This window comes from Aythya ferina (assembly GCF_964211825.1).
Source record: "Aythya ferina genome assembly, chromosome: 20".
NCBI lineage: Eukaryota > Metazoa > Chordata > Aves > Anseriformes > Anatidae > Aythya > Aythya ferina.
Window position 1 is genome coordinate 1,315,319 of NC_140318.1, and position 27,428 is coordinate 1,342,746.

The 27,428-nt window shown below is 39.3% G+C and overlaps 1 protein-coding gene and 1 long non-coding RNA gene across 3 annotated transcripts; both read left to right on the forward strand.

The window, feature by feature from the left end:
- On the forward strand, positions 1-26,295 carry PSMB7 (proteasome 20S subunit beta 7). 2 transcript variants are annotated; one of them, XM_084493720.1, is made up of 8 exons: positions 1-152; positions 278-371; positions 540-637; positions 1,153-1,293; positions 2,563-2,678; positions 10,526-10,584; positions 23,928-24,083; positions 26,065-26,295. In XM_084493720.1, exons 1-8 carry the CDS (start codon positions 91-93, stop codon positions 26,074-26,076), a joined length of 738 nt encoding a protein of 245 aa, XP_084349846.1. In that variant the 5' UTR covers positions 1-90; the 3' UTR covers positions 26,077-26,295. The 2 variants fall into 2 exon arrangements, with proteins under 2 accessions (XP_084349846.1, XP_084349845.1); XM_084493719.1 differs by having other exon boundaries at positions 3-152; positions 23,928-24,079; positions 26,056-26,295.
- Positions 10,591-21,418, forward strand: LOC311421629. The gene is made up of 2 exons (XR_014684928.1): positions 10,591-16,325; positions 16,747-21,418. It is a non-coding gene; the product is annotated as an uncharacterized lncRNA (long non-coding RNA).
- Positions 26,296-27,428: the final 1,133 nt, after the last annotated feature.

Sequence of the window (27,428 nt, forward strand, 5' to 3'; positions counted from 1 at the left end):
CCGGCGGGGCCCCGAGGCGGGCCCAGCCCCGGCAGCGGCCCCGCTGCGCGCGCAGGAGCCCGACCCGGAACCGCTCGGCTCGGCGAGGAGATGGCGGCCGTGTCCGTGCTGCAGGCGCCCAGCGGCGGCTTCAGCTTCGACAACTGCGCTCGGTGAGGCGCGGGGCGGCCGGGACGGGGGGCGAGGGGACGGGCGGGCTGCGGGGCTCGGGGCTGGGAGCCGGCGGAGCCCCCGCCACCGCCCACCCGGCCTCAGCGCTCCTGCCCCTGTGTTGCAGGAACTCGCTCCTGGAGGCCGAGCTCGCCCAGAAGGGGCAGCGGCTGCCGGCGGCCCGCAAGACCGGCACCACCATCGCGGGCGTCGTCTTCAAGGTGAGGGGCGGCGGAGGGCTCCGGGCGGGGCCGGGCGGCGGGCAGCGGGCAGCGGGCCGGGCCCCAGCGCTGCGGCCCCGCTGAGTCACGGCGGGGCCGGGCCCGGGGCTGGGGCCGAGCCCCCCGGGGCCGAGGCCGGGCTCTGGGAGTCGTTCTCCCTTTGTGCAGGATGGCGTGGTCCTCGGAGCAGACACGAGAGCGACGGAAGGAATGGTTGTGGCTGACAAGAACTGCTCGAAAATACACTTCATTTCTCCTAACATCTAGTAAGTGTGGGATCGGTTGTTGCGTGGAATTTTTAGCTGTCCCCTTTCCGCCAGCAATTATTAAGGTGTTAAAAAACAATAATTCACATTTATTAGCCAGGCTTGCTCATTTGGGGCATTTTATTCACGTTTAAATAGGCTGTCTTGTTTCATGCTCTGAAAATATTCACTGTACGGGAACTTAGTTTCTTCAATTTTGCAATGAGGGAAAGGGATGCGCAGACTGCAAATGCTGAAAAGAAAAAAAATAAAAGTCTTAAGGGGCTATAATTATATGTGGCGCTCATTAGGATTACCAGTAGCAAGGCTGTTGTGTTTCAGGAACTGTAAACACTGTCTAGGGATGGCAAAGAAGAAAACCCAGGTAGTTAAAAGGAGTTGAATGACTTGAGGCAGCTTAGGAAGAAAAAAAGAAGTTTAAAATTGTTGAATAAAGCAGGCAGAATGCTCATAGAGGCACAGAGTTACTTGTTTCCCCTCCCCGCCTCTTCCAACTTGCTTGCAATATTTCCCAGTTGTTGCGGTGCTGGAACAGCTGCAGATACTGATATGACAACTCAGCTGATTTCTTCCAATCTGGAGCTCCATTCACTGTCTACTGGACGACTTCCACGCGTTGTCACAGCTAATCGAATGCTAAAGCAAATGCTTTTCAGGTAACCAAATGTTCTTCTTATATATTAATAATGCCGTTAAAACTACCACCTGTGACTCAAGCTCCTGTGAACGCGTATCCTTACTTAGCCTACCTAACCTCCATAACAAGACTCTAGGAAAGACTGAAGAGTTGCTCCATCAGTGATATTTTAGAGAACTGATCCTGCAGTTGTGCTGTGTCGATAGCATTTATACTGCAAAAATATAAGGACAATACTTTAATGAACTGTTGATCACAACAGTGAAAAATGATCTGTATGTTTTTTTGTGACAAGACGGCTGGGCCAGTAATAATCTTGTAAATGCAAGCTTTTTAAATTGAGAATTTTATGACCTGTAATAGAATCACAATATGAAGATACATTTTATTTTCAAAGGAATAGAATGACTAACCATTTGAAGCTTGCAGCTTCTGTTAATACAGAATTCTGCCGGTGGTTTAGTGAGATATAGTAATATAACAGTTGGAAGTTGTACTGCAGTTGTCCTAAGGAAAACTTACCTGATTGCTTGGCTGATTGGAAACCATCACAAGTATGGGAGTTGTACCTCCTAAATAGCAATGCGACTTAAAATGTGCCATTATTGAGGGAATGTTCTTCAAATCTTTAAGCATTGCAGTATTATTTTAATACTGTTTTTTGTAGAAGTAAAGAATGCTGTTGAAAGAGAAAAAGAATGAAACAAGCATATTCATTTAGAGAGATTGTTCAAACTATGGAAGAGTCTCCAGCAGAGTGAAATAAAGCCCTCTTCTCCCCAGCCCTGCCAGCTTTGTTCAACCAAGTGACCTAGATGAATTACAGTAATCCAGCTCACTTGCTTGATGCTGTATTGCTGGGCAGTTTGCCTTAAGCATGTCATAAGACAATGAATTAAAAAGTTAAATCAGCCAAGAACATCTCATGGAGGAAGCGAAGGAATATATTTTCTTTGAAGTCTCTAAATATAAACTTAATTGCAGATACAGGAATTTCATGCAAGGCTTGAAAACTGTTCTGAATTCTCTCCCTGTCAGCACAAATGTATCTTCCAGCCTCCTTGCTTGTCCAATGCATGCTTGTTCTGGTTGACAGTGAAATATATAATGTTAGCTAATTTCTCAATTTAGGCTGTTGCTCACAGATAGTAAAAGCAGTCTTCTGTTATGGAGATGTACCTGCTGTAATCATGGAAGAATTCTGAAATGCGTGCATTGTGTTTGAAACGAACAAAAAAGCACAGCTTTATCATAGGTTTCCAAGTTCACGTATAAACATTGTCCCTAGGTATCAAGGCTACATCGGTGCTGCCCTGGTTTTAGGGGGAGTGGATGTCACAGGACCTCACCTTTACAGCATATATCCTCACGGATCAACTGACAAATTGCCTTATGTTACCATGGGTAAGTGCTGGCTCCTAAGTACTCTGACACAACTCTCAAAAAAAAAAAGTAATTTTTACTTAAATTCTGTTGTTTGCTGTGAGCTGTGCAGAGCTCAGACTTCAGAGATAAAGCTGTACCCGTGTTTTTACAGCAGGTGAGATGTTCTGTTTTGAATGCTTTAAGGTTATGGGCTATTATACTGTCTAAATCTTAAGCAACCCAAAAATGGTATTCAGAAACCTGATGTGCAGATAGTGCTAATTTATGGTTCATATAAAATCTTGCTGGGGAAATGCATTCTTCCTGAAGTTTGACTGCAGTTCGATTAGGAATAAACGTGTCTTGCTTCTCATCTGGACCTATTTTGTTTCTTGCTAGGTAGCAGCGGTGTTTTAAGCAAGAAGGAGCTTCATTGTAGTTTATTTACAATGTATGATTGGTTTTAATTACGATACGGAGCTTCTCAATAAGAAGGTTATGTCTATTGCTGGGGTGGCAACTTGACAGTAGTAGCCTACTGTCAGGTTATTAAGTCTTAACACCATAAGTCTTCCATCTGTACCTTTTCTGTAATAGCACTAATTTGAACTATATGTAACTGAAGTCTTTTTTTTTTTTAAATGTCCTGCAAGCTGATAGCTAATTTTAAGCATGAACCTTCTTCCTGCTCCTCCCTTGTGAGGGCTGTGGAGGAGAGTATGAAGCAGTTCTTTCATCTTCCTGGCCTTCTGTTTTGTTGGCCAGGGGTAGCCGAGTTTTAGCTTGCTTTAACCACATGGTTTTCACCTCTTGCTAAGGAAAAGATAAAGGTTCCTCGAAGAACCAAACCAGCCCTTAGTCTACATGGTGGCCTTGCTTCTTTGTGTCATTCCTTTCTCTTCTTTTGAGATACATAGTATATTCCTCTTCAGCTGTTTTTTCAACTTCCTATTCAGTGTTTCCTGTGGTCCTTACACTTCAGGAACTGGTTTGTCAGTTTCAGAAATTGACATTTGCAACTTGAAAAGGAATCATCTGGCTTAAGCAAGCATTGTTTACTCCTGTAGTTTGATACATGTGTTGTGTTTGAGGGCCTGCAGACTCTGAAGATCCCTTCTTTGCTATTACTGCTAGCAGTTTGTGTTCTAAAAATGAAGAAAAAACCAGCTTAAACAGTAATGTTTGTCATGCATAATGCTTTCATTGCCAACAATTAGAAAAAGCAAGCAAAAAAGCATTTCTGTATACATCTCATTCAGTTCTGGATTAGGGAGTGTGATACTGAAAACTGAAAACATGCTTCCTACTCCCACAAAAACAGATGAAGAAAATACCTACAGGAGAGAATTAAACTTTTGAACTCCTCAGTGGTGCTTTGCAGTAACAAAAATCTCACACTGAAGTGGCTCTTGAGCATAAGCCTGTTTAGTTGTGATCTCCTTGATAGAACACTGGAGGCCATTATGAGTATTTTTAAGAAGACGCTATTCCAGAATATTGAATCTTCATTCAGCTTTAATCTTAATTTGTGAATTTAACTTGTAATTCATACTATATCTTAAAACTATTCATTGGTTGTGTCATCTATATCTTACAAGCTGGAAAAAGTAAAATTCTAAACATAGCCAGGGTTGCAGTTGGTCTCTGAACTCAAAAGAAGACACGCGTTTCAGATTTACCTTTCATTTTGAAGACCTGAATGATTTTTAAATGAGATCTTGGTTTCTGCAGAGTTGCAGAAGTGTAATGTAGAGTCCACATAAATCAGAAAAGCAAACTGAAAGCAGAAAAATGAAATAGGTCAGTTTAATAAGCATGATTTGCTCTATGTAGCTTTTATGCTGACTCTGTGATGGGAAAATACAACTTCAATTTTAGTTAATCTTTTCCTGTTTGTGGTTGTTATCTCTAGATTAAATGCCATTAGCTATATTCTTGGAAATTTTAAAGCTTTTTTTTTTTTTTTTTCCTTCTGGGTCTTTCTTAGACAATATGGCTACAAAATCTACAAAAATGGCTTTTCTGCTGTTTGGAAGAGCAGGAACCAGAAATGCAAAAACCTGTGGTTTGGGGATTTTTTCCTGAAATGGATTCAAAATGCCACCACAACACTAAGAACAGAAGTCTGAACTCTACTAGAACTCTACAAAAACTGCTCACTAAGAACAGAAGTTCTTAGTGAGCAGTTTTTGTAGAGTTCTAGTACAGTGCATTAAACTAAACCAGCTTTGTTGTAAAAACAGAATTTATGCTATAGGCTTTTTCATTTAATTGTCAGAAAAACGTGTACTTCTATGGGACAGGGATTTTGCTTGCCCATTCTCTGAATGTGATTAAGGAAGTAGTGGGTTTTAAAAAGTGCCCAAACTATTTGTTAGGGCTTGACTTAACTGAGTTTCTTGTACCAATTCATTTGACCTTCAGGCCATCACTTTCTTTGCATTTGTTTTCAAATTTTCGTTGCATGTTGTTGAGAATTTTAAAGAGATCGCAGCCTGTTTTTATCAGAGCTTTAATATTCATCATTTGTTAGAACTGAAGATGTTTAAGAAAAACTTTGGGATCGTGTTTTTAGCATGCAAAAAAAAGTCTTTGAGAAGGCTGGAGGAAACGCAAAGATTCTGGTGTAAGTGATAAACCAGGGTATATGAATATGTGTATATGAATATCTCAAATGTTCAGGAGATGGAGGCTTTGTGTGGGACAGTGAAGTGTGCATGTGGTAGCTATTCTGAGAAGCCGTGGCCTCTGAACTGACTTGCTTTGCTGGAAGTTAATGAACCTATTTTTAACACGCAGCCTTTAACAATTAAAGCTTTCCATCCCTTTGAACTAGTAAAACAGTACAGCTGTTAAACTGAGTGATGCGGTTAACTCTGGGCATGAGAACTGTGGTCCTTACAGAGATTCTGCAGCAGTGGCACTGTACCGATAGATGGTGCCATTACCTTAGCAATTGGCACAGGACTTGCTTGGCAGAGAAAATCCGTGTAACAGTCACGTTACGTGATGTCATTGTTTAGCCTTTAATAGAAAAAAAAAATAGTGTAAATGTCTGATTCTTATAATTGCCTTATGTCCAATATTGTAGTAAACTGTAAAACCGTAAATGACTTTAAACTGCTAACTACTAGGAGTTGATTGCCTGAATAAAGTCACACAGCTGCCGTTATGTTCACGTGCCTATTTTACGTGCCTACTTCTGTGCCTATGCTTTCAAAGCTTTAAAATATGGTATTTCTGAAAATCCTGGCCATTCCTCTCTCTCTACAAAAATAACATAGTGGCAGAGCAAGCTCAAGCAGGGAGTAGGCTCTCAGTGGATTAATTTTACTCTAGTTTAAGCTTTGATTTGCTGTCAGCTGTGCCAGATCTGTCTGGTGATTGCATGTTACTTCTGTCCATGCTTCCACACAAAGCCCTTCTCAGCACAAATGTTCTTTACCTTTCTATAGGCAGTAAACTGATACTACTTTGTCTAATGACTAGGATATATTTTAGTAACAGGAGATCTGCTTACGCTTATAAATGAAAGAGAACTGAAACAGCAGAAAATGCATCAAAGGTCAAATCAGAGACAGTAATAGGAGTTGTATTTCTGTTTTATGTAGACCATAATGTTTTTCCACAGATGTTTGAAGGGTGTTTTATTAAATCAGGATACGTATCTTAGACCAGTCAATTTCTGGAAATGAAATTCTTAATGGGAAATGTTGTTGAGGTGTTGGGTTATTTTTGTTTTTAATGTGCTGAAATATCTTGCCTTGAATGTATTTGTGGACAGATAGAGTGATGTCCTCCCTTGCAAGGCAGATTTAAAAGATACTCAGTGCTTACTCAGGAGTGAAAACATCAAATTAAACTGTTTATGCTGACAAAGGACAAAATTGGATTTCAGCAAACGATGCAAGATTGTCTGATTGCTTGGCTTGTCTAGGAAAGCTTCTGGCCAAGACTTATAATGAAATGCGTGCATAAAATTAAACCACTTGAAGTCTGTAGTTCAGCTTTTGGAAACAGTAAGTATGTTCCAGTAGTCTCTAGTGGCAGAAGCCAGTCCCCTGGTACCTGTGTTGCTCCATATTCATAAATCAGCTCTTCATGCATTGGCAATGTTGTCCTGCCGAGCAAGCAGTACCACCGCTGAGACTCGGCCCCTCGGCCAGGAACCAGGGTGAAAAATGATCCCGATCGATGGGGCTGTGGAGATCACCGAATTTTTACCTAGGATGAACAGCAAATTGAATAACAATGAGTGCGTGTGAATAAATGCCCTGTCAGGGAGCCCTGACACTGATGGATTAGGAATTGCTGAATGTTACTCTCGCACGGCTGTGCGCATCCTCCGCTGTGGCAGGCTGAGGTAGCAAACAGGTCCTTGGGTGATGAAAACAGGCTGTGCTTAGCAGTGAGGAGTTGTCCTCGGTGAGTGCTGTGCTAAAAAGGTCCAGTTCATCTGTCGCAGAAAAGCTCCTGCAGTTGCAAAAGACAGTGGAAGTCGTTAGCTTGATTTTCTGCTAGGTATCAACAATTATCTTGTACTTCAAATCTGATACCAAAGTGGTACGACTCCTTGTGTAAATGCCAAAGGCATTATTAAAGTCAGATTATTACAGTCAAGTCCAGGAATTTTTGAATAATTCAGTTGTGAAAACTTATTAAATGACCAGTCTTTCTTAAAGGAGTAAAGCAAAACAAAAAAAAAAACCTCATGTGGTCTTTAATGAAGTTCTCTGGTTTGTGCTAATTGCAAGACTGCAAAGTATTTGCCTTAGAATACAACTTTGCATCGCGGTTTTTGTAGGTCTTTATTTTTTGGCTATTGGTGTTTTTATATCTTTAGATGCCAGATTAGTATTTCCTGAATATTTACTTAGTAAGCATGGTTTACTGAAAATGAATGTGAAATAAATTCTTCGGAATTGATAAGGCGCTTTTTTCGTCTTTCCCAAGGTGTTGAAGTAACATTGCTGTTAGTGTGTTTAATAAGTCCAGCTGAAAGATTTCTGTATATTATGTAACACAAATACGCAAAGACTTTACCAATTGTATTTGGTTTTAATTACCCTTATTGCTGATCTACAGAAGAGTTATAAACATCGTTTTTTTAAAAAAAAAAAAAAAAAAAAATCCAGCCAAAAGAAGTTTCTGTTTCTGCACTGGTTGTGTGGATTGTGTGGTGCTAAGTTCCTAAACTTAACAAGTTACCTATCTCAAGCTAAGATAAATAGCTGTTGAGGTATTATTTTCTGTGCACGCTGTGTGGGACCAGCGGTCGGCCCTCCGGGAGCACTGTGGGTGGATTGAGGCTCCCTGCCTCGGCGTGCTACAGGTGGCTGCGGTAACTCACCTCCGTAATGGTTTTCAGGCAGTTCGTATTGCTGTTGTCAAACAGCAGCTGATTTGTTTGGATGGAGGAGCTCAGAAGTTTCCATATATTGGTGTTCCTAAAAACACAGTCCTTATAGCTGGTGCTAGGAAGAGTAAAGAACTTCCATTGTGGTAGCTAAGATTACCAAAATCTGTTTTTTCGGAGAATGTTTAGCTGTGTTGCAGACTTCTGCTAAGGTACTGTTTTTTTTACAGGCAAGCTTATAAAACTTACGTTGGCATTTATAACCAGTCGAGGAAAAAAATTGAGTTTAAGCAGCTTTTCCAGCATTGCTTCCTGTTCTCCTTGGAATCTTGATTTTTAGATGTAAATGTTTACATGTAGTGATAATTAAGTACATTTTCAACAACTCTTCTACAACCTAGGTTGTAGGACCAGCTACATTTGCTTATTTAAAGCTGATATTAAATTTGATGTTTATTTGCATCTTGCTAATGTGGTGAGATAGTTAACAGTACAAATTTCATGTATAAATGATTTAGTGTAACATAAGGATCTTCTTTTCCTTGCCAAGTCTCCTGAGTTCTTGTCCATGGGTTCTTTTGTGAACTTTTTTAAAAAGAGAACCGGAGGAATAAATCCAGGCTAAGTGTGTCACGTATGAAATTACTGGATTATTAGCATTATTGATTAGTTTTTGTCAGTAGAAGTTTTAAGAAACGAAGACCATTTTTTCTTACCTCAGTAGTTTTAATGTAGGAGTTTGTGAGATGCTAACTTTATATTTTATTTATTGCAAAATCTTTTAGGCTTCAAACTAACTTTGTTTCTAAAGAAACCTTCTTGAAGGGTAAGGGTGTTTGTTTTCTCGTTCTAAGGCTTCCCATTCTGCTTATGGTAGGCCTTCTGAGTGCATTAAGAGTATGGTCTTAGCTTGAGACCATATCCCAGATTATTTTTTTAACCTTTCATTAGAAATGTTCCAGTGTCATTGTACAAAAGGAATTACTTTATGGTTTAAGTCCTGTATTTGTTCTGGAATGCACCTTATTTTGACCTTGTTTGAAGGATCAGTAAAATTCCTTTTATTTGGTGATTTGTTCTGTGACATCAGCTGTTTGTATCAGCAGTTCATTTCTGCTATTAGTTGCTTAAAAATCCTTTTTATTCCCAGCTTCAGCATTTAAAAAATGGAAACACACATTGCTTCAAGGTGTAAATGAATAGTCATAGCCTGTAATACAAGTATGCACTTAGAGTGTCCTACTGCTTTTAGATGTGATGTATTTGGTACTGTAAAGGTAATGATCCTCAACCACAGCAATATTCTGTAACAGCAATATCTGTCATATTCATTGGGATTACCATGTTCATTGATTTGTGTCTGTAAATCTGCTGTTTCTACCCTTTAAATTTGATCTATAATTGGACCTCCTTAAATGGTTCAGATAAGGTAGTCTGTATTTTCTCAACAGTGTCACTGTCAGCTTCTCCTTTTTCATTATACATTCAGCAGACTTGATAAAATCAGCAGGACACCTCATTTGAAACTGTTTAATCGCTGCCTTTTTCTTTCACTAAACCATTGAGGTGGTCAAGCGATATACACAAATCATTTTAAATAGAAAATATGGCTTTCTCTGTGACCCAGCTAAACAGATAGCAGTATGCAAAAGAAGTTAAAAAGTAATAAATGCCAAAAAATCTTCTAATTGGAGTAAAAAATTGCAGGTAACTTTATTCACTCCCCAAAAGTAGCACACGCTGAAATATGGCTAGGGCCACAGACAGACGAGATCCCTTCCTGAAGATTCACTCTGAACAAAGCACGTTCATAGTTTCCAGTAGTATTGTACTGCTTTTTGTATTCGTTTATGGAAAGTGTATTTGTAACACCTGCAGTTAGTGCTTTGGGTAGGGATGGGCTACGTAATGTTATTGTACTTGCAGCATGGGCTTTAGGAGAAGTAATGTTAAACTCGTGATGTCATCTTTGTCATTTTGTCTATTGAGTTGTTATTGTTGAAAGTAAAAATAATGGCATGAAATAAATGTGTAATAAACTGTTAGATATGGGAAATAACCTGATGGCAGCAGCCAGCAACCCGGTTACCACCGCTGGCTTACTCGTCCCCTGTACAAAGGCGGCTGTGCTGGGACAGCTCGTTAGGGCGATCTGTGCCCTCTGGGCACCCCAGTACCCAGTGCTGAACCCTCTGTGGGTCGGGGAATGGAAGAGCAGGAGTTGAAGCTGGCATTCAGGTAACTCACTTTTGCTGACCTCATTTTCATATCTCAGTGTTTACAGTGACAAGAAGGCTGTCGGGACAGGGAACACAAGTCTGTGTATACCAGATAAAAAATTCAGGATTAAATTAGGTATTGGACCTCAAGAGGTAGACACTTGTAGTAGTTGTAAGCGAAGGTAGACTTGCAGTCTGATTTGTGTTGTTGATTATTTGTTACCTTTTCTTTAAAAAATTAATGAGAACCAACCCAAAATCGTGTATCTAAATACGTTGGCTAAAGAAGTGTCCTAATTTTGTTACCATAGGTTCTGGATCGCTAGCAGCTATGGCCATTTTTGAAGATAAATACAAACCAGACATGGAGGTAAGAAATCATTTTTCTTTTAGTGTTTATTTGTCTACAGTAATTCTCATGACATGAAGAATTTAAGAGATTTGCTTTAAAAAAGATAAATCTGCTCAAGTGCTTAAAATATATTAATGTCGGCGTAATGTAAAGCTGTAAACAAAAATTAGGGGATACAAAATTTGAATAAATGTTTAGTGTCTTTCAAATTTAAGTATGGGAAAACTTTTATAATTTTAATGTAGATGAAAGCTTGAAAAACATGTACGTTACTAATTATAGTTGACTCCAGGAATTTAACAGCCTTTGCATAGTCAGTTTTGCTGTTTTTTTTGCTCAGTAGTCAGGCAGTCTCTTTATGCAACTCTCAGTCTTTAAAAGAGAATAGATGATTGTAAAAATAACAAAATATGTTCCGGTAGCATAGGAAACCAGTTAGATTTTGGGTTGACTGGCTATGTTCAGAACTAGCAACTACATTCTTGTAGTTATCTACTTAAAAGCTGGTTATTGGAAGACTTGGTTGAGTTGTTTGTGTTTTGCCAATGATCAAACTTGAGAAACGTTATGGTTGTTCATGAAAGAGAATCATTAAGGAGAGCTATAAAAGCTGGAGTGTCTTGATGAAGATCAGAATAAGTTACTGTTATTTTTTTTTTTTAATGAATTTATCCAAGGACATTATTTTTGTATTCTCTCTAGTATTTCATTATGCTTACTAGCACCATGTTCAGTGTCTGCTAAACTAAAAAATGGTGAAAAATCTAGTTATCTGCAGGCTTACAATTGATGGAAAAAAAAAAACACAAAACAATTGTAGAGCTTTCTGTGACCATATTTGTAAAATGCCTCAGTAGTTTCAAGACCCCCTTTAAACCATGTTAATCTCTTCAGAATTTGTGAATTCTCCTCCTTATTCCAGTTAATAAGTTCACATTAAAGAAAAAAAATGAGAACTGAACACAAAATCAGAAAGTGAACCCATTGAAATGACTTGTAACACTAACAGTTGCAGTCATTTGAGCGTGAAATACACAAATAACAATCTTACTAAATATTCAACATTGCTGAATGACACACAAAAAGTTGATGAACTTCAGAAAAGGTCTTCAGACGTTCCTCATCTTTGTAGTGCAACTGCTGTGGGCTATTTTCTCCCCTCCAGATGTTGCAATGACTGCAGTGTATTTTCTGGGGATAATCCCGTAAGTCTTGAGCTCCTCACTAAAACTGATCAGTTAAATTTTACATTTAAAGCATGTCATATGTTGTTATATATATGAAATAGTTGTGGTTGTGCAAACTTAAAAAATGCAGTAAGACGAGGATTTGTATGCTGCTTCAGTGTTTTAGAAAGAAACTGGATTTCTGGCCTCCAGTATATTTATAAATGCTATCAAAATATTGGAACCTTTCAATAGGCACTCAAGTATCTTCTGTAAATAGCATTGCACTAGATAGCTAATACAAAGAACCACTAGGTGTAGAGGTAGTCTTTCTACTCTTTTTTTCCCCTCATACTGCTGTGAGAATGACACAGTCTCTTTTCCAGCCTCTCCTGTGACTATGCACTTGGCATGTGTGCTATTCAGACTGAAAACATGGACTACAAATCCTTGGAATCAACAGCTACAGCATAATAGTCCCCTTTCAAAGATACAAATGTCAAAGAGCTATGCTATGAAACTAAAAATCTTACCTCATTCTCAGCTAGTTTTCAAGCTTGTATTTTAAGTCTTTCTTTGTGTAAGAGCAACCAAAAATGCACCCAAAATTGGTAAATTTCCAACTTTTCCTGTTTAGAAAGGTCATCCTAATTAAATTGTCTTCATACACAACCGTAAATGGCAGCAGATACTCACTGTTAGAACAAGCATGTGGAAACGCAGCCTACCAGTTTGTTGAAATAGATATTTAGATGTTTGAGGCTTGTGTGCAAGCTTCAAACCCTTAACCCTTCCTTTGTTTTTATGAGACATTCTGTTGTCTAATAATTTAATAATCAGAATATCTAAACCAGCAAAGTTTCAAGTGGTAGAGCTCAAACTGTACTTTTAAACACTTCTTCATGCTGTTACAGCTGCCATCTTAAAATATTTACTTTTTATGCCAGATTTATTTTTTCCAATAAAATAACCAAATAGCACGTTTCTATTGAAATTAAATTAAATCTGAACCACACTGTGCATTTTGTGTAAAATTTGCTATGAAATGGCAATGAAGATTAAATTTAAAATTCACGGAGATTAATTTAATGAAATGGGTAGAGGATTAATATTTTTCTGTCAAGATCAATACTGCTTTCTTTTGCACTAATTGTCAGAATATCTTGCTAGGGCTACTGAAGGGTAGTGGTGTGCTGCAAGACCATCACATCACAGAAAAATGATTCAAAGGCAAACTGTCCTGCACCCTCTGGTATCGACTTGCAAATTAGCATCTGGAATGTAATTAAACAAGCTTAATGAAAGTAGCAGCTGAATACTACTGGAAAAGACAATCAGCTTTTTTCCCTCTGATATATATTCTGTACTATTGAAGCTGATCACCAAACACATCGCATGAGCACAGTTAAAAAAAATTAGCATTTATTTGAAGAATAGGAACTGTTTTTCATTCTGTTATGCTTTTGGCATGCACTGGTGTCCCATGAGAGCCATGCCACAGCAGATAGTGCACAATATTTATAAATCTATGACAGGCAATAATAGCAACTTGAAAAATTCTTTTGCTAGAATTTCAAGTTGAGAGCTGCCAAAAGCTGAGAGGATCAAATCTGCAGTGGCAGCTGCTGTGCCCTACAGTTAGAATTGTAGACTTTGAAGATTCTCAACTTAAAAAAAAAAAAAAAGAAAAAAAAAAAAAGAAAAAGAAAAAAAAAAAAAAAAGACTGCAGGCTTAGCCAATTTTTGCAGGTTTCTAGAGCCCTGGCTCTCTGCCTTTTGAAGATGAGTTGCTGAAGCTTCTACCACTGCCTGAGGCATGCTAACACCAGCAGGATGTGTTTTTTTCCACAGACTTAGTGTGTCTTCAGATTTAAGTAGCACATGCTTTATCAATGCCAACTGTGATGGTCCTTTCCCTGGTTGCAATGCCGGGAGATGATCTTTACCCAACATCCTTCAGAGAAACTGCTAAGATGGATGGTGACGTACACAAGTGCCACTTCTGCAGTCTGATTTATGGAGGCATGTTTCATTATGAAGCAAGTGCTGGCCTCTAGAGGAACCATTATAGATTGCTGAAGATGTGAACACTTTCAGCCCTGAAGGCCTGTAGATGCTTCAAAATGTAATGCCAAGCACCTAACTACTGTGGAACAATATTAATCTGTCATGTGGGCAGCTATAGATCTACTTTAAAAAACATAAGTGGAAGAACAGCACATCTAATAGAGTGTTTTGAGCTTAGATCTTTCATTGCAGCCAATTTTTCTTTCAGCAGAGTAGCCATATGGTTTTTAAACCTTAGTCAGAATTTGCAAATACGCTCATGCCTTCCAGTGTTAAACAATAGTGGAGAAGTGCTCTGAAGCAGTAGATATGGCAACCGTCATGATCTGGGAAAAAAGTCTGTCTGTGGTATTAGATGCTGGAATCCTGGCTTTCTCTATACTGTGGTTGTTGAATTCCTAGGGAAACGGGGGAGGGACGTTATATATTTTGTCCTGGTATTTGACTTCCCTTTGAAAAGTAGAAGGTTTTTTGTCTGTAGAAGAACTACTTGATGTGCAGTGAGGCTATACTGTAGCTTCATGTTTAAGCATGGACACAGGCTGTCTGTAACTTTCTTTTTTGTATTTCATCAAAACAGCCAAGTTTATTAAAGGAGGATCTAAAAGGAAGAGAATGAGTAGAAGCCACAGAAAGCAGCATTACTGCAGAGAAAAAATAAAATATGTCTCGTAATGAATTCAGGGGCACAGAATAGGTGGGTGGGGAACAATGGAAGGGGATAGAGTCTGGCAGCTATTTAGTAATTACATCTGAAATGGATCGTTGCAAAAATGTGAGATTGTATTTACAGTCATTTATTTCACCATTTGTAGTGCAGCAAGAAGTCAAGAAGTGATGACGGAAAACCAGAAGCTCTGAAGGGCTAGGAGTGGATTTGAAAGGGGTCTGGTGGTGCTGTGACCGTGTTCCCCTCGAAGCACAGACGCTGGCCCTCGTGCAGGAGTAGCTCTGCTGTCCAGGAGTTAAAATATTTTGGGTCCTGCCTTCCCACCAGAGACATGGTCCTTCACCTGGTGGCCAGATTTGCTTTTGTGACCGTTCCGCAGTAACTGCCTTGGCTGACTTGCTTGGTTTTGACAAACCTGGGTTAGGGAGCAATCTCACGAGCAGTCCAGCTGGCAGATTTGGTAATCCCTTGTAAAAGGAGAAAGGAGAAGCAGACCAGCCGTGGGAGGTAGTAACCTTTTCCAGCTAATGGTTGCGACTGTCCAAGTAGGTGTGCTCACAAAGAAACTACAGAAAGGAAGAGGGCTGAAAGTGATCTAGGTTTAAAATGTGTAGTCTCAGGCTATTCTGGTCCACAGTTTTGTTCCTGGCTTTGCCACTGGTTTTTGAGGTACGTGAGGGCAGCCCTATCCCCCCAGAGTGAAGGAGCTGTGGCATAAAGAACGGCTTCCCCAAGGCTCTGTGTGCACTGAATGTCTTTGCTGTATCAAAGGGAAGGTAGTATGAACGCTAGTTTCACCACATACTTCTTATTTATTTATCTTACTGAAATAAATACCAGGCTTAGTACAAAATATTAGGGAAACATGCCACTTTCTTCCATTTTTAAACAGCTGACATACAGATCATTCAAAAATGTTTCTGTGCTTATATTTCCTACTGTCCCTCAATATGGTGGCATTATTTTTGTTTATTAGCTGCTGAGAATAATACGGAGCTATTTTTGGAAACTGCCAAAACTCTCTAATCTTCAACACCAGTTCTCATCATTCTTATTTAGACTGCATCTGTGTGATTCGGGGCTCAGGAGCAATGACAAGCTGCATATGAATTCTGTATTCATTAGTGATGGTGATCAAAATGCCTGTGTCCCCGCCATAGGGCTCAGGTGTGCAAGTCTGCAGGCTAATCCCACCAGCTGACATTCAGAGGTTTAATGACTCCATGGGAAGGTGACCACTTGCTGGGAGGTTTGTCGGCTGAACTCAGACAGCAGACAATAGAGATCAAGCCAGACTATCAGAGTTAAGCTGGAGAGCCTGCCTGAGATACTTGAACTCCTGTTGGTGTCAAACACAGAGATTAAGTAAATGGAAAAAAAAATCTGACTCTGGGAACAAAAATAAGTACTTAGTATTTATGTGCTCTGTATATCTGTTTATTTCATTACTCGGGGACAATAACGGAGGCTGGTAGTGGCATGTTTTCACTGCCTTTTGCTGATGGAGCTCTCACTGACACAGATTTCATGCTTTCCTGTATTATTTTCTCCTTCAGGGACCTGAATTTCCATGGGTAAATACCAGATATTACCACAGACATCCATCCAGAAAATAAAGGCTTCCGATGCTGTTTCTTACTTTTTTAGGTTAAACTTAGTGTACCCGAGCTCCGTTTCTGCTCGGTGCGTTGGTCAGTTGGTTCTGTTCTCATCTGCCGCAGGATTGTGCCTTGGATTGATTTCCATTGTTGAACCAACGTTAAATGGGAAATACAAACCTGATTTAAAATGGTCTGTGCTGCTCCCTAGCTTCGTGGGCTCTGAAACGGCTGATGTTACTGGAGAAGAGTTTTGAGGTGTGCTTTTGAATCTATCAAAGTACAATTTCTGTGCAGAAATCAGGTGGGAAACTGCCAGCAGTATTAATCTGGGTTACCAGTAGTACCCCGTAGCACTTTCTTCTAGGTTTCTGTTGATGGGCTCTCAAAATAAATGAATTTTGCCTCGTTTTAAATTGGGCCTTGCTGCATGACGAAGAGCAACCATTTCTTCACCTTTACGAAAGTAATGCTTAAACTTTGTACGTAATAATGTAGACGAGGCAGTCAGAAGCAGAGCTCCATGTTAAGAGATGATTTCACTGCAGAGGGTCGATGTAGGACAGGTAATTATTTTTGATGCATTTCTCAGGAGCAGGTGTTCCTGTTTAGATTGTTTCAGTTCGTATATCTCCCATAACTGCAGAGCCCAGGCAAAACATGCTGGAAAATATTTCAGGTGGCACGGACCCGAGTGCCATCCTGCAGCGAGGACTGCGGAGGCAGAGTGCGTCCCGTGTGAGCGGAGGACACCGAGTTGGTGTGAGGCTGAGGGGGGGACTGTGCTTGGGCTCTGGGGGGAGGTGTCCTGCGAGCCAACGAGGCGTATGGAGCTTTTTGGTGTATTTAGGAAGAAAAAATTACCAGGGCTGAAGACTTTTCTTTTCTTTCCCCAACAAAATGTTCACCTCCATTCCCTTCCATTGTTTTTTAGTTTAGGTAATAGTCACGTGAAAGTTAATTTGCTTTATTTGAAGCCAGATGTTATAGCTGAATATTCATCTTTTGCTGCACAGTACTGAGGCATAGATTTTTGGTTTTATTCCCTCCATGGTTTACATTTCTTGCTACGTTCTGGCAGCTGAGGTTCAGTGCCTTAGTGCCAGGTAGTGCAGTGGTACAGAAAGGGTACCGCACCGCACCGGGTGGAACTCGCAGCATGGCAGAGTTTACAGCTCTGTTGGTGAGTGAGTTCATTTTATTCTGAGAATTGATTCCCTGAAAAACATGAACTTTACACAAACAATAGATTAAATGTGTTTTCATATTAATTCTTAGCTCAAAGTATGGAAGCAGTATTAAAAGAAGCCCTGCAGTTGGGAGAGGAGCTTGTGATTTAATTCTGTACCAGCGGAGCTATGCATTGTACTGGTCTCCTTGTAAGGAATGAAATATAGGAACTAATGTTATTGAATAGGAGTTCCGAATCATATAAGTTTTTTGCCTTGGCAGGTAATTTGGCATAAATTGTTAATGTAAATCCAGGTTAGTGGGGAAGACATTATTTTACTAAAAAAGATAAACTGCTGATTAATTCAGTATAGAACTCAATTACAAATTGAAAGTGTCTCTGCGGGACGCCAGTACCCTAAAGACAGCAGATGTTGAATTGATACTCCAGCATATTTCACACTGGTATGAAATATTAACATGGTTTATTATACTTGTGTGGTGTACAATATCAGAAAGGGGGAGGTGGCGATGAGCATGGGCTTGCAGGCGTCTGTACCAATGGAACAAGAAAAAAATGTAATTACTGAGAACAGTAATTAGGGACTTAGGTATATTTTATTTGAAAAAATCTTAGTAAGAACAGTTAGAAAAATAAACATTTACTAATATATTATTCACAACAAAATTTGCATCAAATGCAATACAGAATTATCCGATATATTAATGAATTTAGGTAAATTTGCGTAAAAACTTAAATATGCTGAGGTTTAACAAGGCTGCTAGGTCACTGCTGTGCTCTGATTTCCTTTTTTGCATAATTTTTTGCCTATTCCATTTGTGCTGAAAATTACTTCCTATCAAAACTAAATTTCCTGCATTTTTTGTGTAAAGTAGGCAGTGTGTTAACCCTCGTGTATTAATAACCCAGGGTTTTAAGCAAATTATTTTTTTTGTCTTTCAAGGTATTGGATCAGTGATGGTGCCACAGACTGTCTGTGTAGAGTTTGCATTTGAGAACACTCCAAGTTCTGAAGGGAAAAGTGGTGTAGTGGCACAAGGAGATGCAGGAATGTATATAACTTAAATTTGGTTGTGCTTTATTTCTATTTATTTAAATAGAAGTCCGAACTTTAAAAACGTGCAGAGAAGGTAGAATTCAGACAAATGCAATTAAAGTTACCCTATTGTGAAAGCCATTCCTAACAGAAGGCATGATCCACAGCATTCGACAGGGTGTGTTCTAGAGAGAAAATTGTAATCGTATTTAATAGTCTTCGAGTCCCTTTAATTTTTCCATCACACTTACTGAGAATATTCAATAGTTTCTACCCTTTTTTTAATGCACGAATTGGTGTTTGCTCCCAGGACCCATTTTTTGTCTCACTGCTACATGTCTCCCAGATGCTGCTAATCTTTACAGATTCTGATTTTCATAATCCTTTTGCCTTACTTTGTGACTTTTTAGAAAATGAACAAAAGCTGGTGGTGGAAGGAGCAGGGGAGGGGCTAGAAAGACTGACTTCTGAATTTGTTCATCTCAAAGCTGAAAGAAAAGCAAGATACAGTGATTGTAGCATCGTTTATGAATTTTTATAAAACAGATTTATGAAACAAACCGTATTTTTCATCTGCTTATGAGGTACTGCTTAAAATTCACGCTCTTTTTTGGTGAAGACTTGTGAAACCCAAGTGGTTGAAATTACAAGTGCCAGCCCCTTTCCAGCTTCAAGGGGCAGCCAGAACAAATTCATTCTCACTAAATGGAGCCTTTCAACGTCTCCTTACAAGGAAAAAAAAAAAAAAAAAAAGCAATATACTTTGCTTCCCAGTTTTGCTATCTCTTTGGACGTACCCGCAGATTTTAGCATTGCTTCCAGTTACGTATTGATCTCTACCACGATTCCTCCCAACAGACAGACCTGCACATCCTCCTGCATGTTGTAGTCTGCTGATTACTCTTCCAAAGTCTAATTATGCTTCTGTAGGTGCTTATGTCCTTCAAGAGGTATCACTTTCCTAGCCTCCAATTCCCAACACTTCTTTATAGATTTTTTTTTTAACCATCTCTGCCCTTCCTGAAGCTTCCAATTTCTTCCCCTCTGCTTCCTTCCATTCTCTTCCCACCTGCCCATCCGGTGGATTCTGCCTTTCAGTAGGATGTACTTTTTACATGGCAGAATTTGAACAAATTTCATTCTGCTGTAAAAGTCGGTTTTGTTAAATGTTTTTAGATTTTTTTTTCTTACAAAAATTGTTACGCCCAATAATATTCATGGTATACTAATATTCATTGTGTACTAAAATTTAAAATTCTTACTGAGACTTAGATATTTGATACATAGTGCAGTTCTCCAACGCTAACAGGATACTGGTGACCTGCAGAAGCCATTCATTCCTTTTTGGTAAGAATTAAAAAATAAAAAAGCTTTCTACAGTTTTTAAATCTGGAAAAGACATCTTGTTAACTCGCTTGTGAAGTTTTTTTTAAAAAAATAATTTAGGAAATAATATTCACAGAGCAGTTCAGCTGCTCCCTTTACTGTTGTAGGCATCATGATTAACTTGTTTAAAAGCTATTAGTAAAATAGTATTAACACGAGGTAGAAATGTCCACATCTCCTGTAGAAAAGTGTCTTTTTTACTTCAGTAGTATTTGAAATCTGGAAATCGCTTAAGTGAGAGGAGAAACTTGATTCAAGTCGTATACAAGAGTAATGTGGAAAAGTTCCTTATTGGTGCTGTTTGGGACTTGCACCGTAGCAGCTGTAGAGAGGTAATCTATCAGTTCTTGAGTGTCTACAAAATGCAACTCTCCAGATAACAGGTTTAAAGTAAAGATTTAATACAGTCTCTATCTACTATGATGCTGCAGTGACAGTTTAAAACTCATTCTCTAAATCTCAGCAGACTTTATAGCTAGCAGTGGGCTCATATAAAGCTTAATGGCATTACAACACATAAATCATCTTTTAAAGATGCTACCAGTAGCTCCAATATTAAATGCAGACAATTGTCTGTGTTATAAATAATTTATCAAACACCATTTCAGATTAGCCTTTCATGCTGAGTTATTTATTTTAGCCTTTACTGTACTATTCCTAAGACGCGTTTTGAAAGATCCATTACTGGTCAGTTTAATGAACTTGGGGGTCTGTTTGCTCCCCCTCCAGCACTACGGTACATCTGTGGTGACCATTACGTGGCTGATCTGGACCTCTTTGCGCCTTTTACAAGTGCTGCCCATTTGTCATGTAGTGGTAAATGGAGCTGCACATTGGAGTCCTGGGACACATTGCGTGATGTAGTGATGGAGACAAACAGATAGCTCTATAAAGCGCTGCTTGTCACAACTGACTTGTATTACAGTACATCACTCTTGCTGTAATCTCATTTAAGAAGCAGTGTGGACCCGAGAGAATGATATTCCCAGTTAGCTTGGTCTTTGCAACCATAAAGTAGGAAGTGCTCCTTTTATATACTCTGAACTTTTAGGGTTTTTTAAGATTAATTATTACAGTGACTCATTCGTGCCCCTACACTTAAAACTGTGTCAGCACTTTTCACCATAACCCCCTGTTTTCGGGTTGTAAAATAGCAGCCCTTGCTAGAACTTTGTATGCAGCATCTCTATCAAGGATATTTTTTTTTTCCCCTCTTGTGGCTATTCTGGTCATCTTTCTAAATTATGGAAAGGGGAGGAGGAGTAAACAGAGCACTGTAGGGTTTTCTATAATTAAAATTATTCCAGGTTCCCAAACTGGAATAGGCTGCACTATATCAGATGAAGGAGCTGAGATTACATTTTAGACCTTCCCAGGGTAACAGATGCTGTAGTGTGGTTACAGCTGAGCTGTGTTGACTGTAGCAGTCATTTTAGAACTGTTTTCATTTTGATAACAGTAGATTAATAGAGTACATTTTAAGAAATAATAAAAAAATTGAGTTGACTCTGCAAGATTTTACATAATTCTTAAAAAAAAAAATAAAAAAAAAAAATAAAAAAGGATTAAAGGGGGAGGGGAAGAAATGCTTACATTCTGCTTTGCTTTTCCTAAGCTGTGATGTTTCTCTTGTACCAGCAGCTCAAATAATAGCTTAAAATGTTTCTGGTTTTGCTGCCACTTTAAAAAAAAAAAATTATAATTGTGCACACACTATTGTTTGTCTTAGTAGTATTGTGAAAATAAATGTGTAAAACACAGCACACAACACATCTGTACAAGCAGTCTTGTATCAGCTGAAGGAGAAAGCACTTGCTTATCAGGGCTTTACTATCGAAACAGAGGAAACACACAGGAATTGTTTTTACAGCATATCTGTTTTGTTTTAGTCAGCTTGGTGGAAAGTGTAATTCAGTGGAAGAGGGTTTCTTGTTATTAAAGGTTGAGGCTAATACGAACTTAGGCTGTTTAATAGTTTACTGAAAAAGCCCCACTCTTGGTCAGTACCCTAATGAAGCTGTTAGAAGAGGAACACTGCTATTAACAAGTTCTTTTATAGAGGGCCATTGGAGAATGCGGAGTATGCGCTGGGAGCAGACGTGATTGTAGCTGAGCTAATTTTGGGCTCCTCTTCAGCTGCACTTGTACGCTGGGGCTTGTGCAGCTGCCGTCTGAATCAGAGGCACTGGAGGAGCTGGGCTTTTAGCATCGTGATTTTCATGGGCAGGATAGTGGCAGGGAGGCCTTTAAAATGAGGCAGATAAAAAAGGTGCCTCTATCAGCATCAGCACTGGGTGTTTGCTCTTTCATTCATGTCTAATGGCAGAAGATTATTGAGATGTGGGAAAAGCCAGCAAAGTGACGGAGAGTGGCCGCAGCACGCAGTTACTGCTGTGATCGCATCAGGATAGCTGTGCAGCAACGGCCATGAAGAACTTTAAGCTAAAACTGAGACAAAACTTCTGTGTTGATGGTCTTTTTTCAGTCTTACTCTTAACTCCTTGGAACAGGCCTGCTCTGCTCATGGGGTTTCTTAAGTTCTTGCGTATGTTGGAGAAAACCTAAGCTGGCGGCGAGGGGCGTGCTTTGTGCTCAGGTGCGTATCTGAGAGGCACCAGAAAAGATGAAAATGGGGTGGGTGTAGGTACAGGGGGCACCGCTGCCCTGCAGCCTGACCCTGCTGCCAGCAGGAGGGGGCGCGGGGCAGAGGCAGCGATAGGGAGCTGCAGGGAGCTGCTGGCGTGATGGCAGGGACACACAGGTGCTGGGACCAGGCGCCTGTCTCTGCGTTTTGCAGGATGTAAATGAATGCAGCAGGAAGGTTGCTCTGCGATATTTATGCTCGCTATCTTTGGCTACAGTGTAAAGTAAGGATTTGCTGTTTTAAGTTCGTTTCTAATATTGCTGGATCTGTGACTTTCAGCTTTTGGAGTTGCTTTTGCGATTAAAATAAGCCCTCCTTGGGAGCTGTAGAGGGAGCCAATGCAGCTGTAATAAGAAGAGGTTATCGGGCGTATCAGAACTTGGACTTCTGAGGCCTGTACGTCAACACTCACGCCGTTTATTTGGGGATGGGGCATGAAGATGATTACAGATCTGTTGTGATATTTGAACGGAGAGTTTTGATGATTTTGAAATGTTTCTTTGTAAAAGACATGAAACTGAACGTTGACGTGTTTGTGTAACGGAGATGCTATTGTGCTCTGTTTCAGACTATTTAGACAGCCTCCAAATAATGTAAAAAATATTTTTAAAAATCCTGTTATGTGCAGCATGCGTAGTTCACCAGCTGCATATTAGCACTTTCTTTTAAAAGGAGATCATACAAAACCTGAAAGAATGTGAACATTTGAACTTCTGCAGGATTAGTGCGTGGTTTCAGCAGCAATAAAAAGTGAGCTTTATTTCCTGTTCTAGTTTTTGATTCTAATTTTGCTACAACTAGGATTCCACTTTGGACTAAAAAAAGTAGAAATACATGTTTTAAAATACATAAATTTAATATTATGCTTAGTATATATATTATGCTTTAATTACCTATGGAATTTCTGAAGCCTATAGCAGAAGAGGGACTGTAGCAAACAACCCATTTTCTTATCTAAATGCTAAGAAGTCGATCACAAACTGCAATATTTTGATAAAGCTACCTGGTTCTGCCAGCATGTTCAGCCAAGTTTTCTGCACTTGTTTTCAGGACTGGAATTAAAAATATTAGTAGGCTACAATTCAGTGCAGAGCTAGGCTGCCTTGCAGCGCAGTTACAGAATATATTTTGTAAACCAAGTTATGTTCCAAAATCATACAAATATTTTTGATACTGCAGAAGAAGAGTAAGGTAGTTCCTACCTAGGCAAGGATTATAAGTACACTACTATGGATCTTTAATTTGTATGCAGCTGTTACAGGTGGCACTATAGGGAACTTGTTTGTGTGCACAGAAGCCTGGACAATAAAATCCACGTTTAATTTCTCTACTCATTGAGATAAAAATCTTAATTTTGTTTCTTTGACTCTCTTTACTAAATCTGATGCCTCTGTCTTCAGGAGAGAGGGATGGAGCCTGAACAGGATGAAGGCTGTCCCACTGTTCAGTAGGCTGTTGTTCATGCTCTGTAGTCCTTGATGATTATCTCATTTATTGTGAGAGCTCACAGCTTCCAGTGTCACATGGACAAACATTTCTGTGAAATGCCAATGCTTGTGCAATGACAGCTTTTTTTTTTTTTTTTTTATTAAACTTTTACAGGAAGAGGAAGCCAAACAGCTTGTGAGAGATGCCATTGCAGCTGGCATATACAATGATCTGGGCTCTGGCAGTAACATAGATATCTGTGTCATAAGCAAGAATAAGTTGGATTTCCTCCGTCCATACGATGTGGCCAACAGAAAAGGCGAAAGGTTAGTGTTTCTGAAGCTCTGTGTTACCGAGGCTGCTCCTAACTGTTCTTGTTTTCCATAGTACTAAATTTTGTCACAGTGCTCTCTAGATCTCTGTACTGAATTCCAGCTAAACAAGAAAACAAAATTAGTGGCTGTGCTTGGCAGTTGACAGGAGGCTTAGTTGCATTTACAGGTGTGTGAAAGAAACTAATTGCTTACCTGTCACCTCTTTGCTATGTTGAGAGACTGCTCGTGGAGTTCAGGCAGTGTGAGTGTGATGAAGTTTCACATTTGTGACTGAATAGATACATCAGGTAGCAAGAAGGTCCCGCTTTGCATGTTTGCTGAAACCTGTGGTGCCCGAAAGACTCGTGGCATCACCATGCCTGCTGCAGTTCTGCCTAATTGTAGCATGGGGATTTGAAAAAGGAGCACGTGGCGCAGTCCAGCCTGTCATAGGTGTTATCTATGAGCTCACTGCAGGGATAAAACCCAAAGAAAACTGCAGAACTCTAGCCTGGGACTGCCACGTTGTGTTCTAGTTCTAGAAGTATTTTCTAGCCTGTGCCTGGAGAACATAACCTATGTGAGATTGCTAAGACAACAAACCGATGTTTCGATAATTTCGATAACTCTTCTCATAAATTAAAATTGTCCAGAAATGTACAGTAAATTGTCCTTTCACATTACAGTTAATAGCTAAATATGGCAGTAGCAAGATTTAACACAAAACTTGAGTACTAGTTTATGTATAAATTAACTACAACTGTTCTGTGTTATGAACATTCTTGCTTTCCTAATGAAATAGTGCCCTTAACCACTTCAGCTGTGTAGAAACCTGTGCTGCTTTCCAGCTCTTCCCTTTTGCAAGCCCCATCAAAAAGATCCATTTCAGTATGCCCACCCCACCCTCATTTTATGGTTCTCAGTATTCATTGCCTGTATTTATTGAAAATGACATTATTCTGTGACTTGTTTTGAATGATTGTAACACAAATCTAACTCTGGAAGTTGCTGGGAAACAAGGTTACATTTAAGCATGTAATATTGTCTTGCATAACTGAGAATATTCAGGATACAGAGGTGCTGAGATTCTCAAGTGAGCAAAATTTGAGTGTTAGCAGAGCTGACAAATTTTACCTCTAAAGGCTCAGATGTGTTGTTTGGTGAACTACATTGCCTCGTCAGTGAAATTACAGCCCGCAGGGCAGTTAAAGGATTTTGTGATACATACTTTTATGTTATGTGTAACAAGTCATGCAGCTTTTCAGTACACTACCAAAATAGTGGACTTTAAAGAAATCTCTTTTCCCCTTCTCTTTAATGCAGGTGGCCATAGCCAAAGTCCAAATGAATTGCACTGCTTCAGTTAAAAATCCTCTGGCTTTCTTACTGTGCAAACTTGTACACATGACCCTTTGTTCTGAGCAGAAACTTCTCACTATAGAGGTGGTTAGCCAGAAGAATCTTCACTGACATTTTAAGTGAGCTTATGGCTTCTACTGTGTAAATGGGAAAAGAGTGACACCTCCTTTACAGTCAGATGCAGCAAAATTTCTGAAATGTGGTTTGATTACAGGCAGTTTTTGTGTTAAATGTTAGCTACAATTAGCATGGAAACCCAAAGTTTATACACTGGTAAAATTAATCTAGAGATGAAAAAAAGCTTGTGCTTTGAGCAGGAGTACACAGCAAGAATGGCCCATGCTATAATGAGATCCCACTTATTTCTACAAAGTAGCCTTTCAAGTTACCTGCTACCTTTTTTTTTTTTTTTTTTTTTTAAAAAGACCATGCATTTCATAAAAATGCTAGGTTAGCTCAAACTTTATTAGTTGTTGCAATCAGTTTAGATTCTAAAATAAGCACAGTGTCACTCTGGACTAGTGTAAGAAACTTCCATATCACAGAAGGCTAATTAGTTCTGAACTTTTAAATGAGTTTTCCTAGGTAGTACCATTATTCAGCTTAACTTTCACTGTTTTCTTTAACAGGTATGGTAGATACAAGTGTGAAAAAGGAACTACTGCTGTTCTCACGGAAAATGTTGCACTCCTGGAAATTGAGGTGGTGGATGAAACTGTACAAACCATGGATACTTCCTGAACGTTATGTGCAGCCCTTCTGTGTCACTGCATATGAACGCTGGTTATGTTTCGCTTTTAGAAGCCTTCCTGCTCAAAGAGAAACATGCAACTGCTACAGAATAAAGAGGGCTCTGACCATTCTCCTAATTAGTGTTTCATAGAGTGCTGATTTCTTTTGCTGCTGCTCCATTCTTACCCCTGATCAAAACACAGGACTCATACAGAACAGAACTGAAGCATCTTACCACCGTGAAAATAAGTTGCATGCTACCCAAAAAGATCAGGAGAGCTAGATTAACAATTAACAGGAGAGCTAGAAGTGTCCAACATCCACACCGGTATAAAATGTTTTCATTTCTACATTACATAACCAGAGAAAACATCATTTAGATGTCTTAATTATCTTACTTGCCTTACATTTCTATAAAAATGGAACTTTTTTGTCCTAAAATCCTGAGTTCATGCTCTTTGAGATGAACTGATTTCAAGTTGTTTTACACTGTATTCCATAATCTTAAGCAAAAGAAAAACTACCTGAAAATCCACCTATAAAATTATTTTTTCATCTACTCAAAAGAGAACGTGTAACCCCTACACTCAGCTTCAAAAGGTTAATTGGTAGGAGGCCCTAGTCTTACCATCCTGGAACAGCCAGCCGGAGAAAGCATCTTTAGAGCAGCCACCCTTCTAGAGGTTGAAGACTTGTATGCAGTTTTCCATCATGACAACTGATAACAGCTTACGTAGTCCGTTCTCCACAAGCAGAGTTTTTTGTCAGGTATCTACATATTATGGTAGCTGTTAGCAAATTTCACACACAGTTAGTCCTGTTTTGCATGTTTTTTAATTTTTTTTCCCCTTCATAGTTGACTTTTTTTTTTTAAACAAAGGTGTTTATTTTGTAAATCATTTTTTTTTTATTTATCTAAAAATGCACAATTGCAAAAAAAAAATTACCTTTTGAAATACATTTACTTATAAGCACTAATGAATTTTATGCAGCAAGAAAGTGACCAGACTTCTCAAGACACTCAAATTTAAGCTGAGCTTCCCTGGAAGCCAGAGATCCTTTTCTATGTCACACCAATAGAGGCGCAGCACAGCCATCCCTATGAATGTGTAGCTGCCACCACAGCTTAAAGGAAACCTGCAGTGTGAAAGTGACAGTCCTCACTCTTGAATCTAAGAATTGCTAAAGAAGCTGGCTATAAATTAAGCAAGTTAGCATGGGAATGTTGGAAGCAATTTGGTGCCTCTCCTACATCCTCATGCTGATTTGA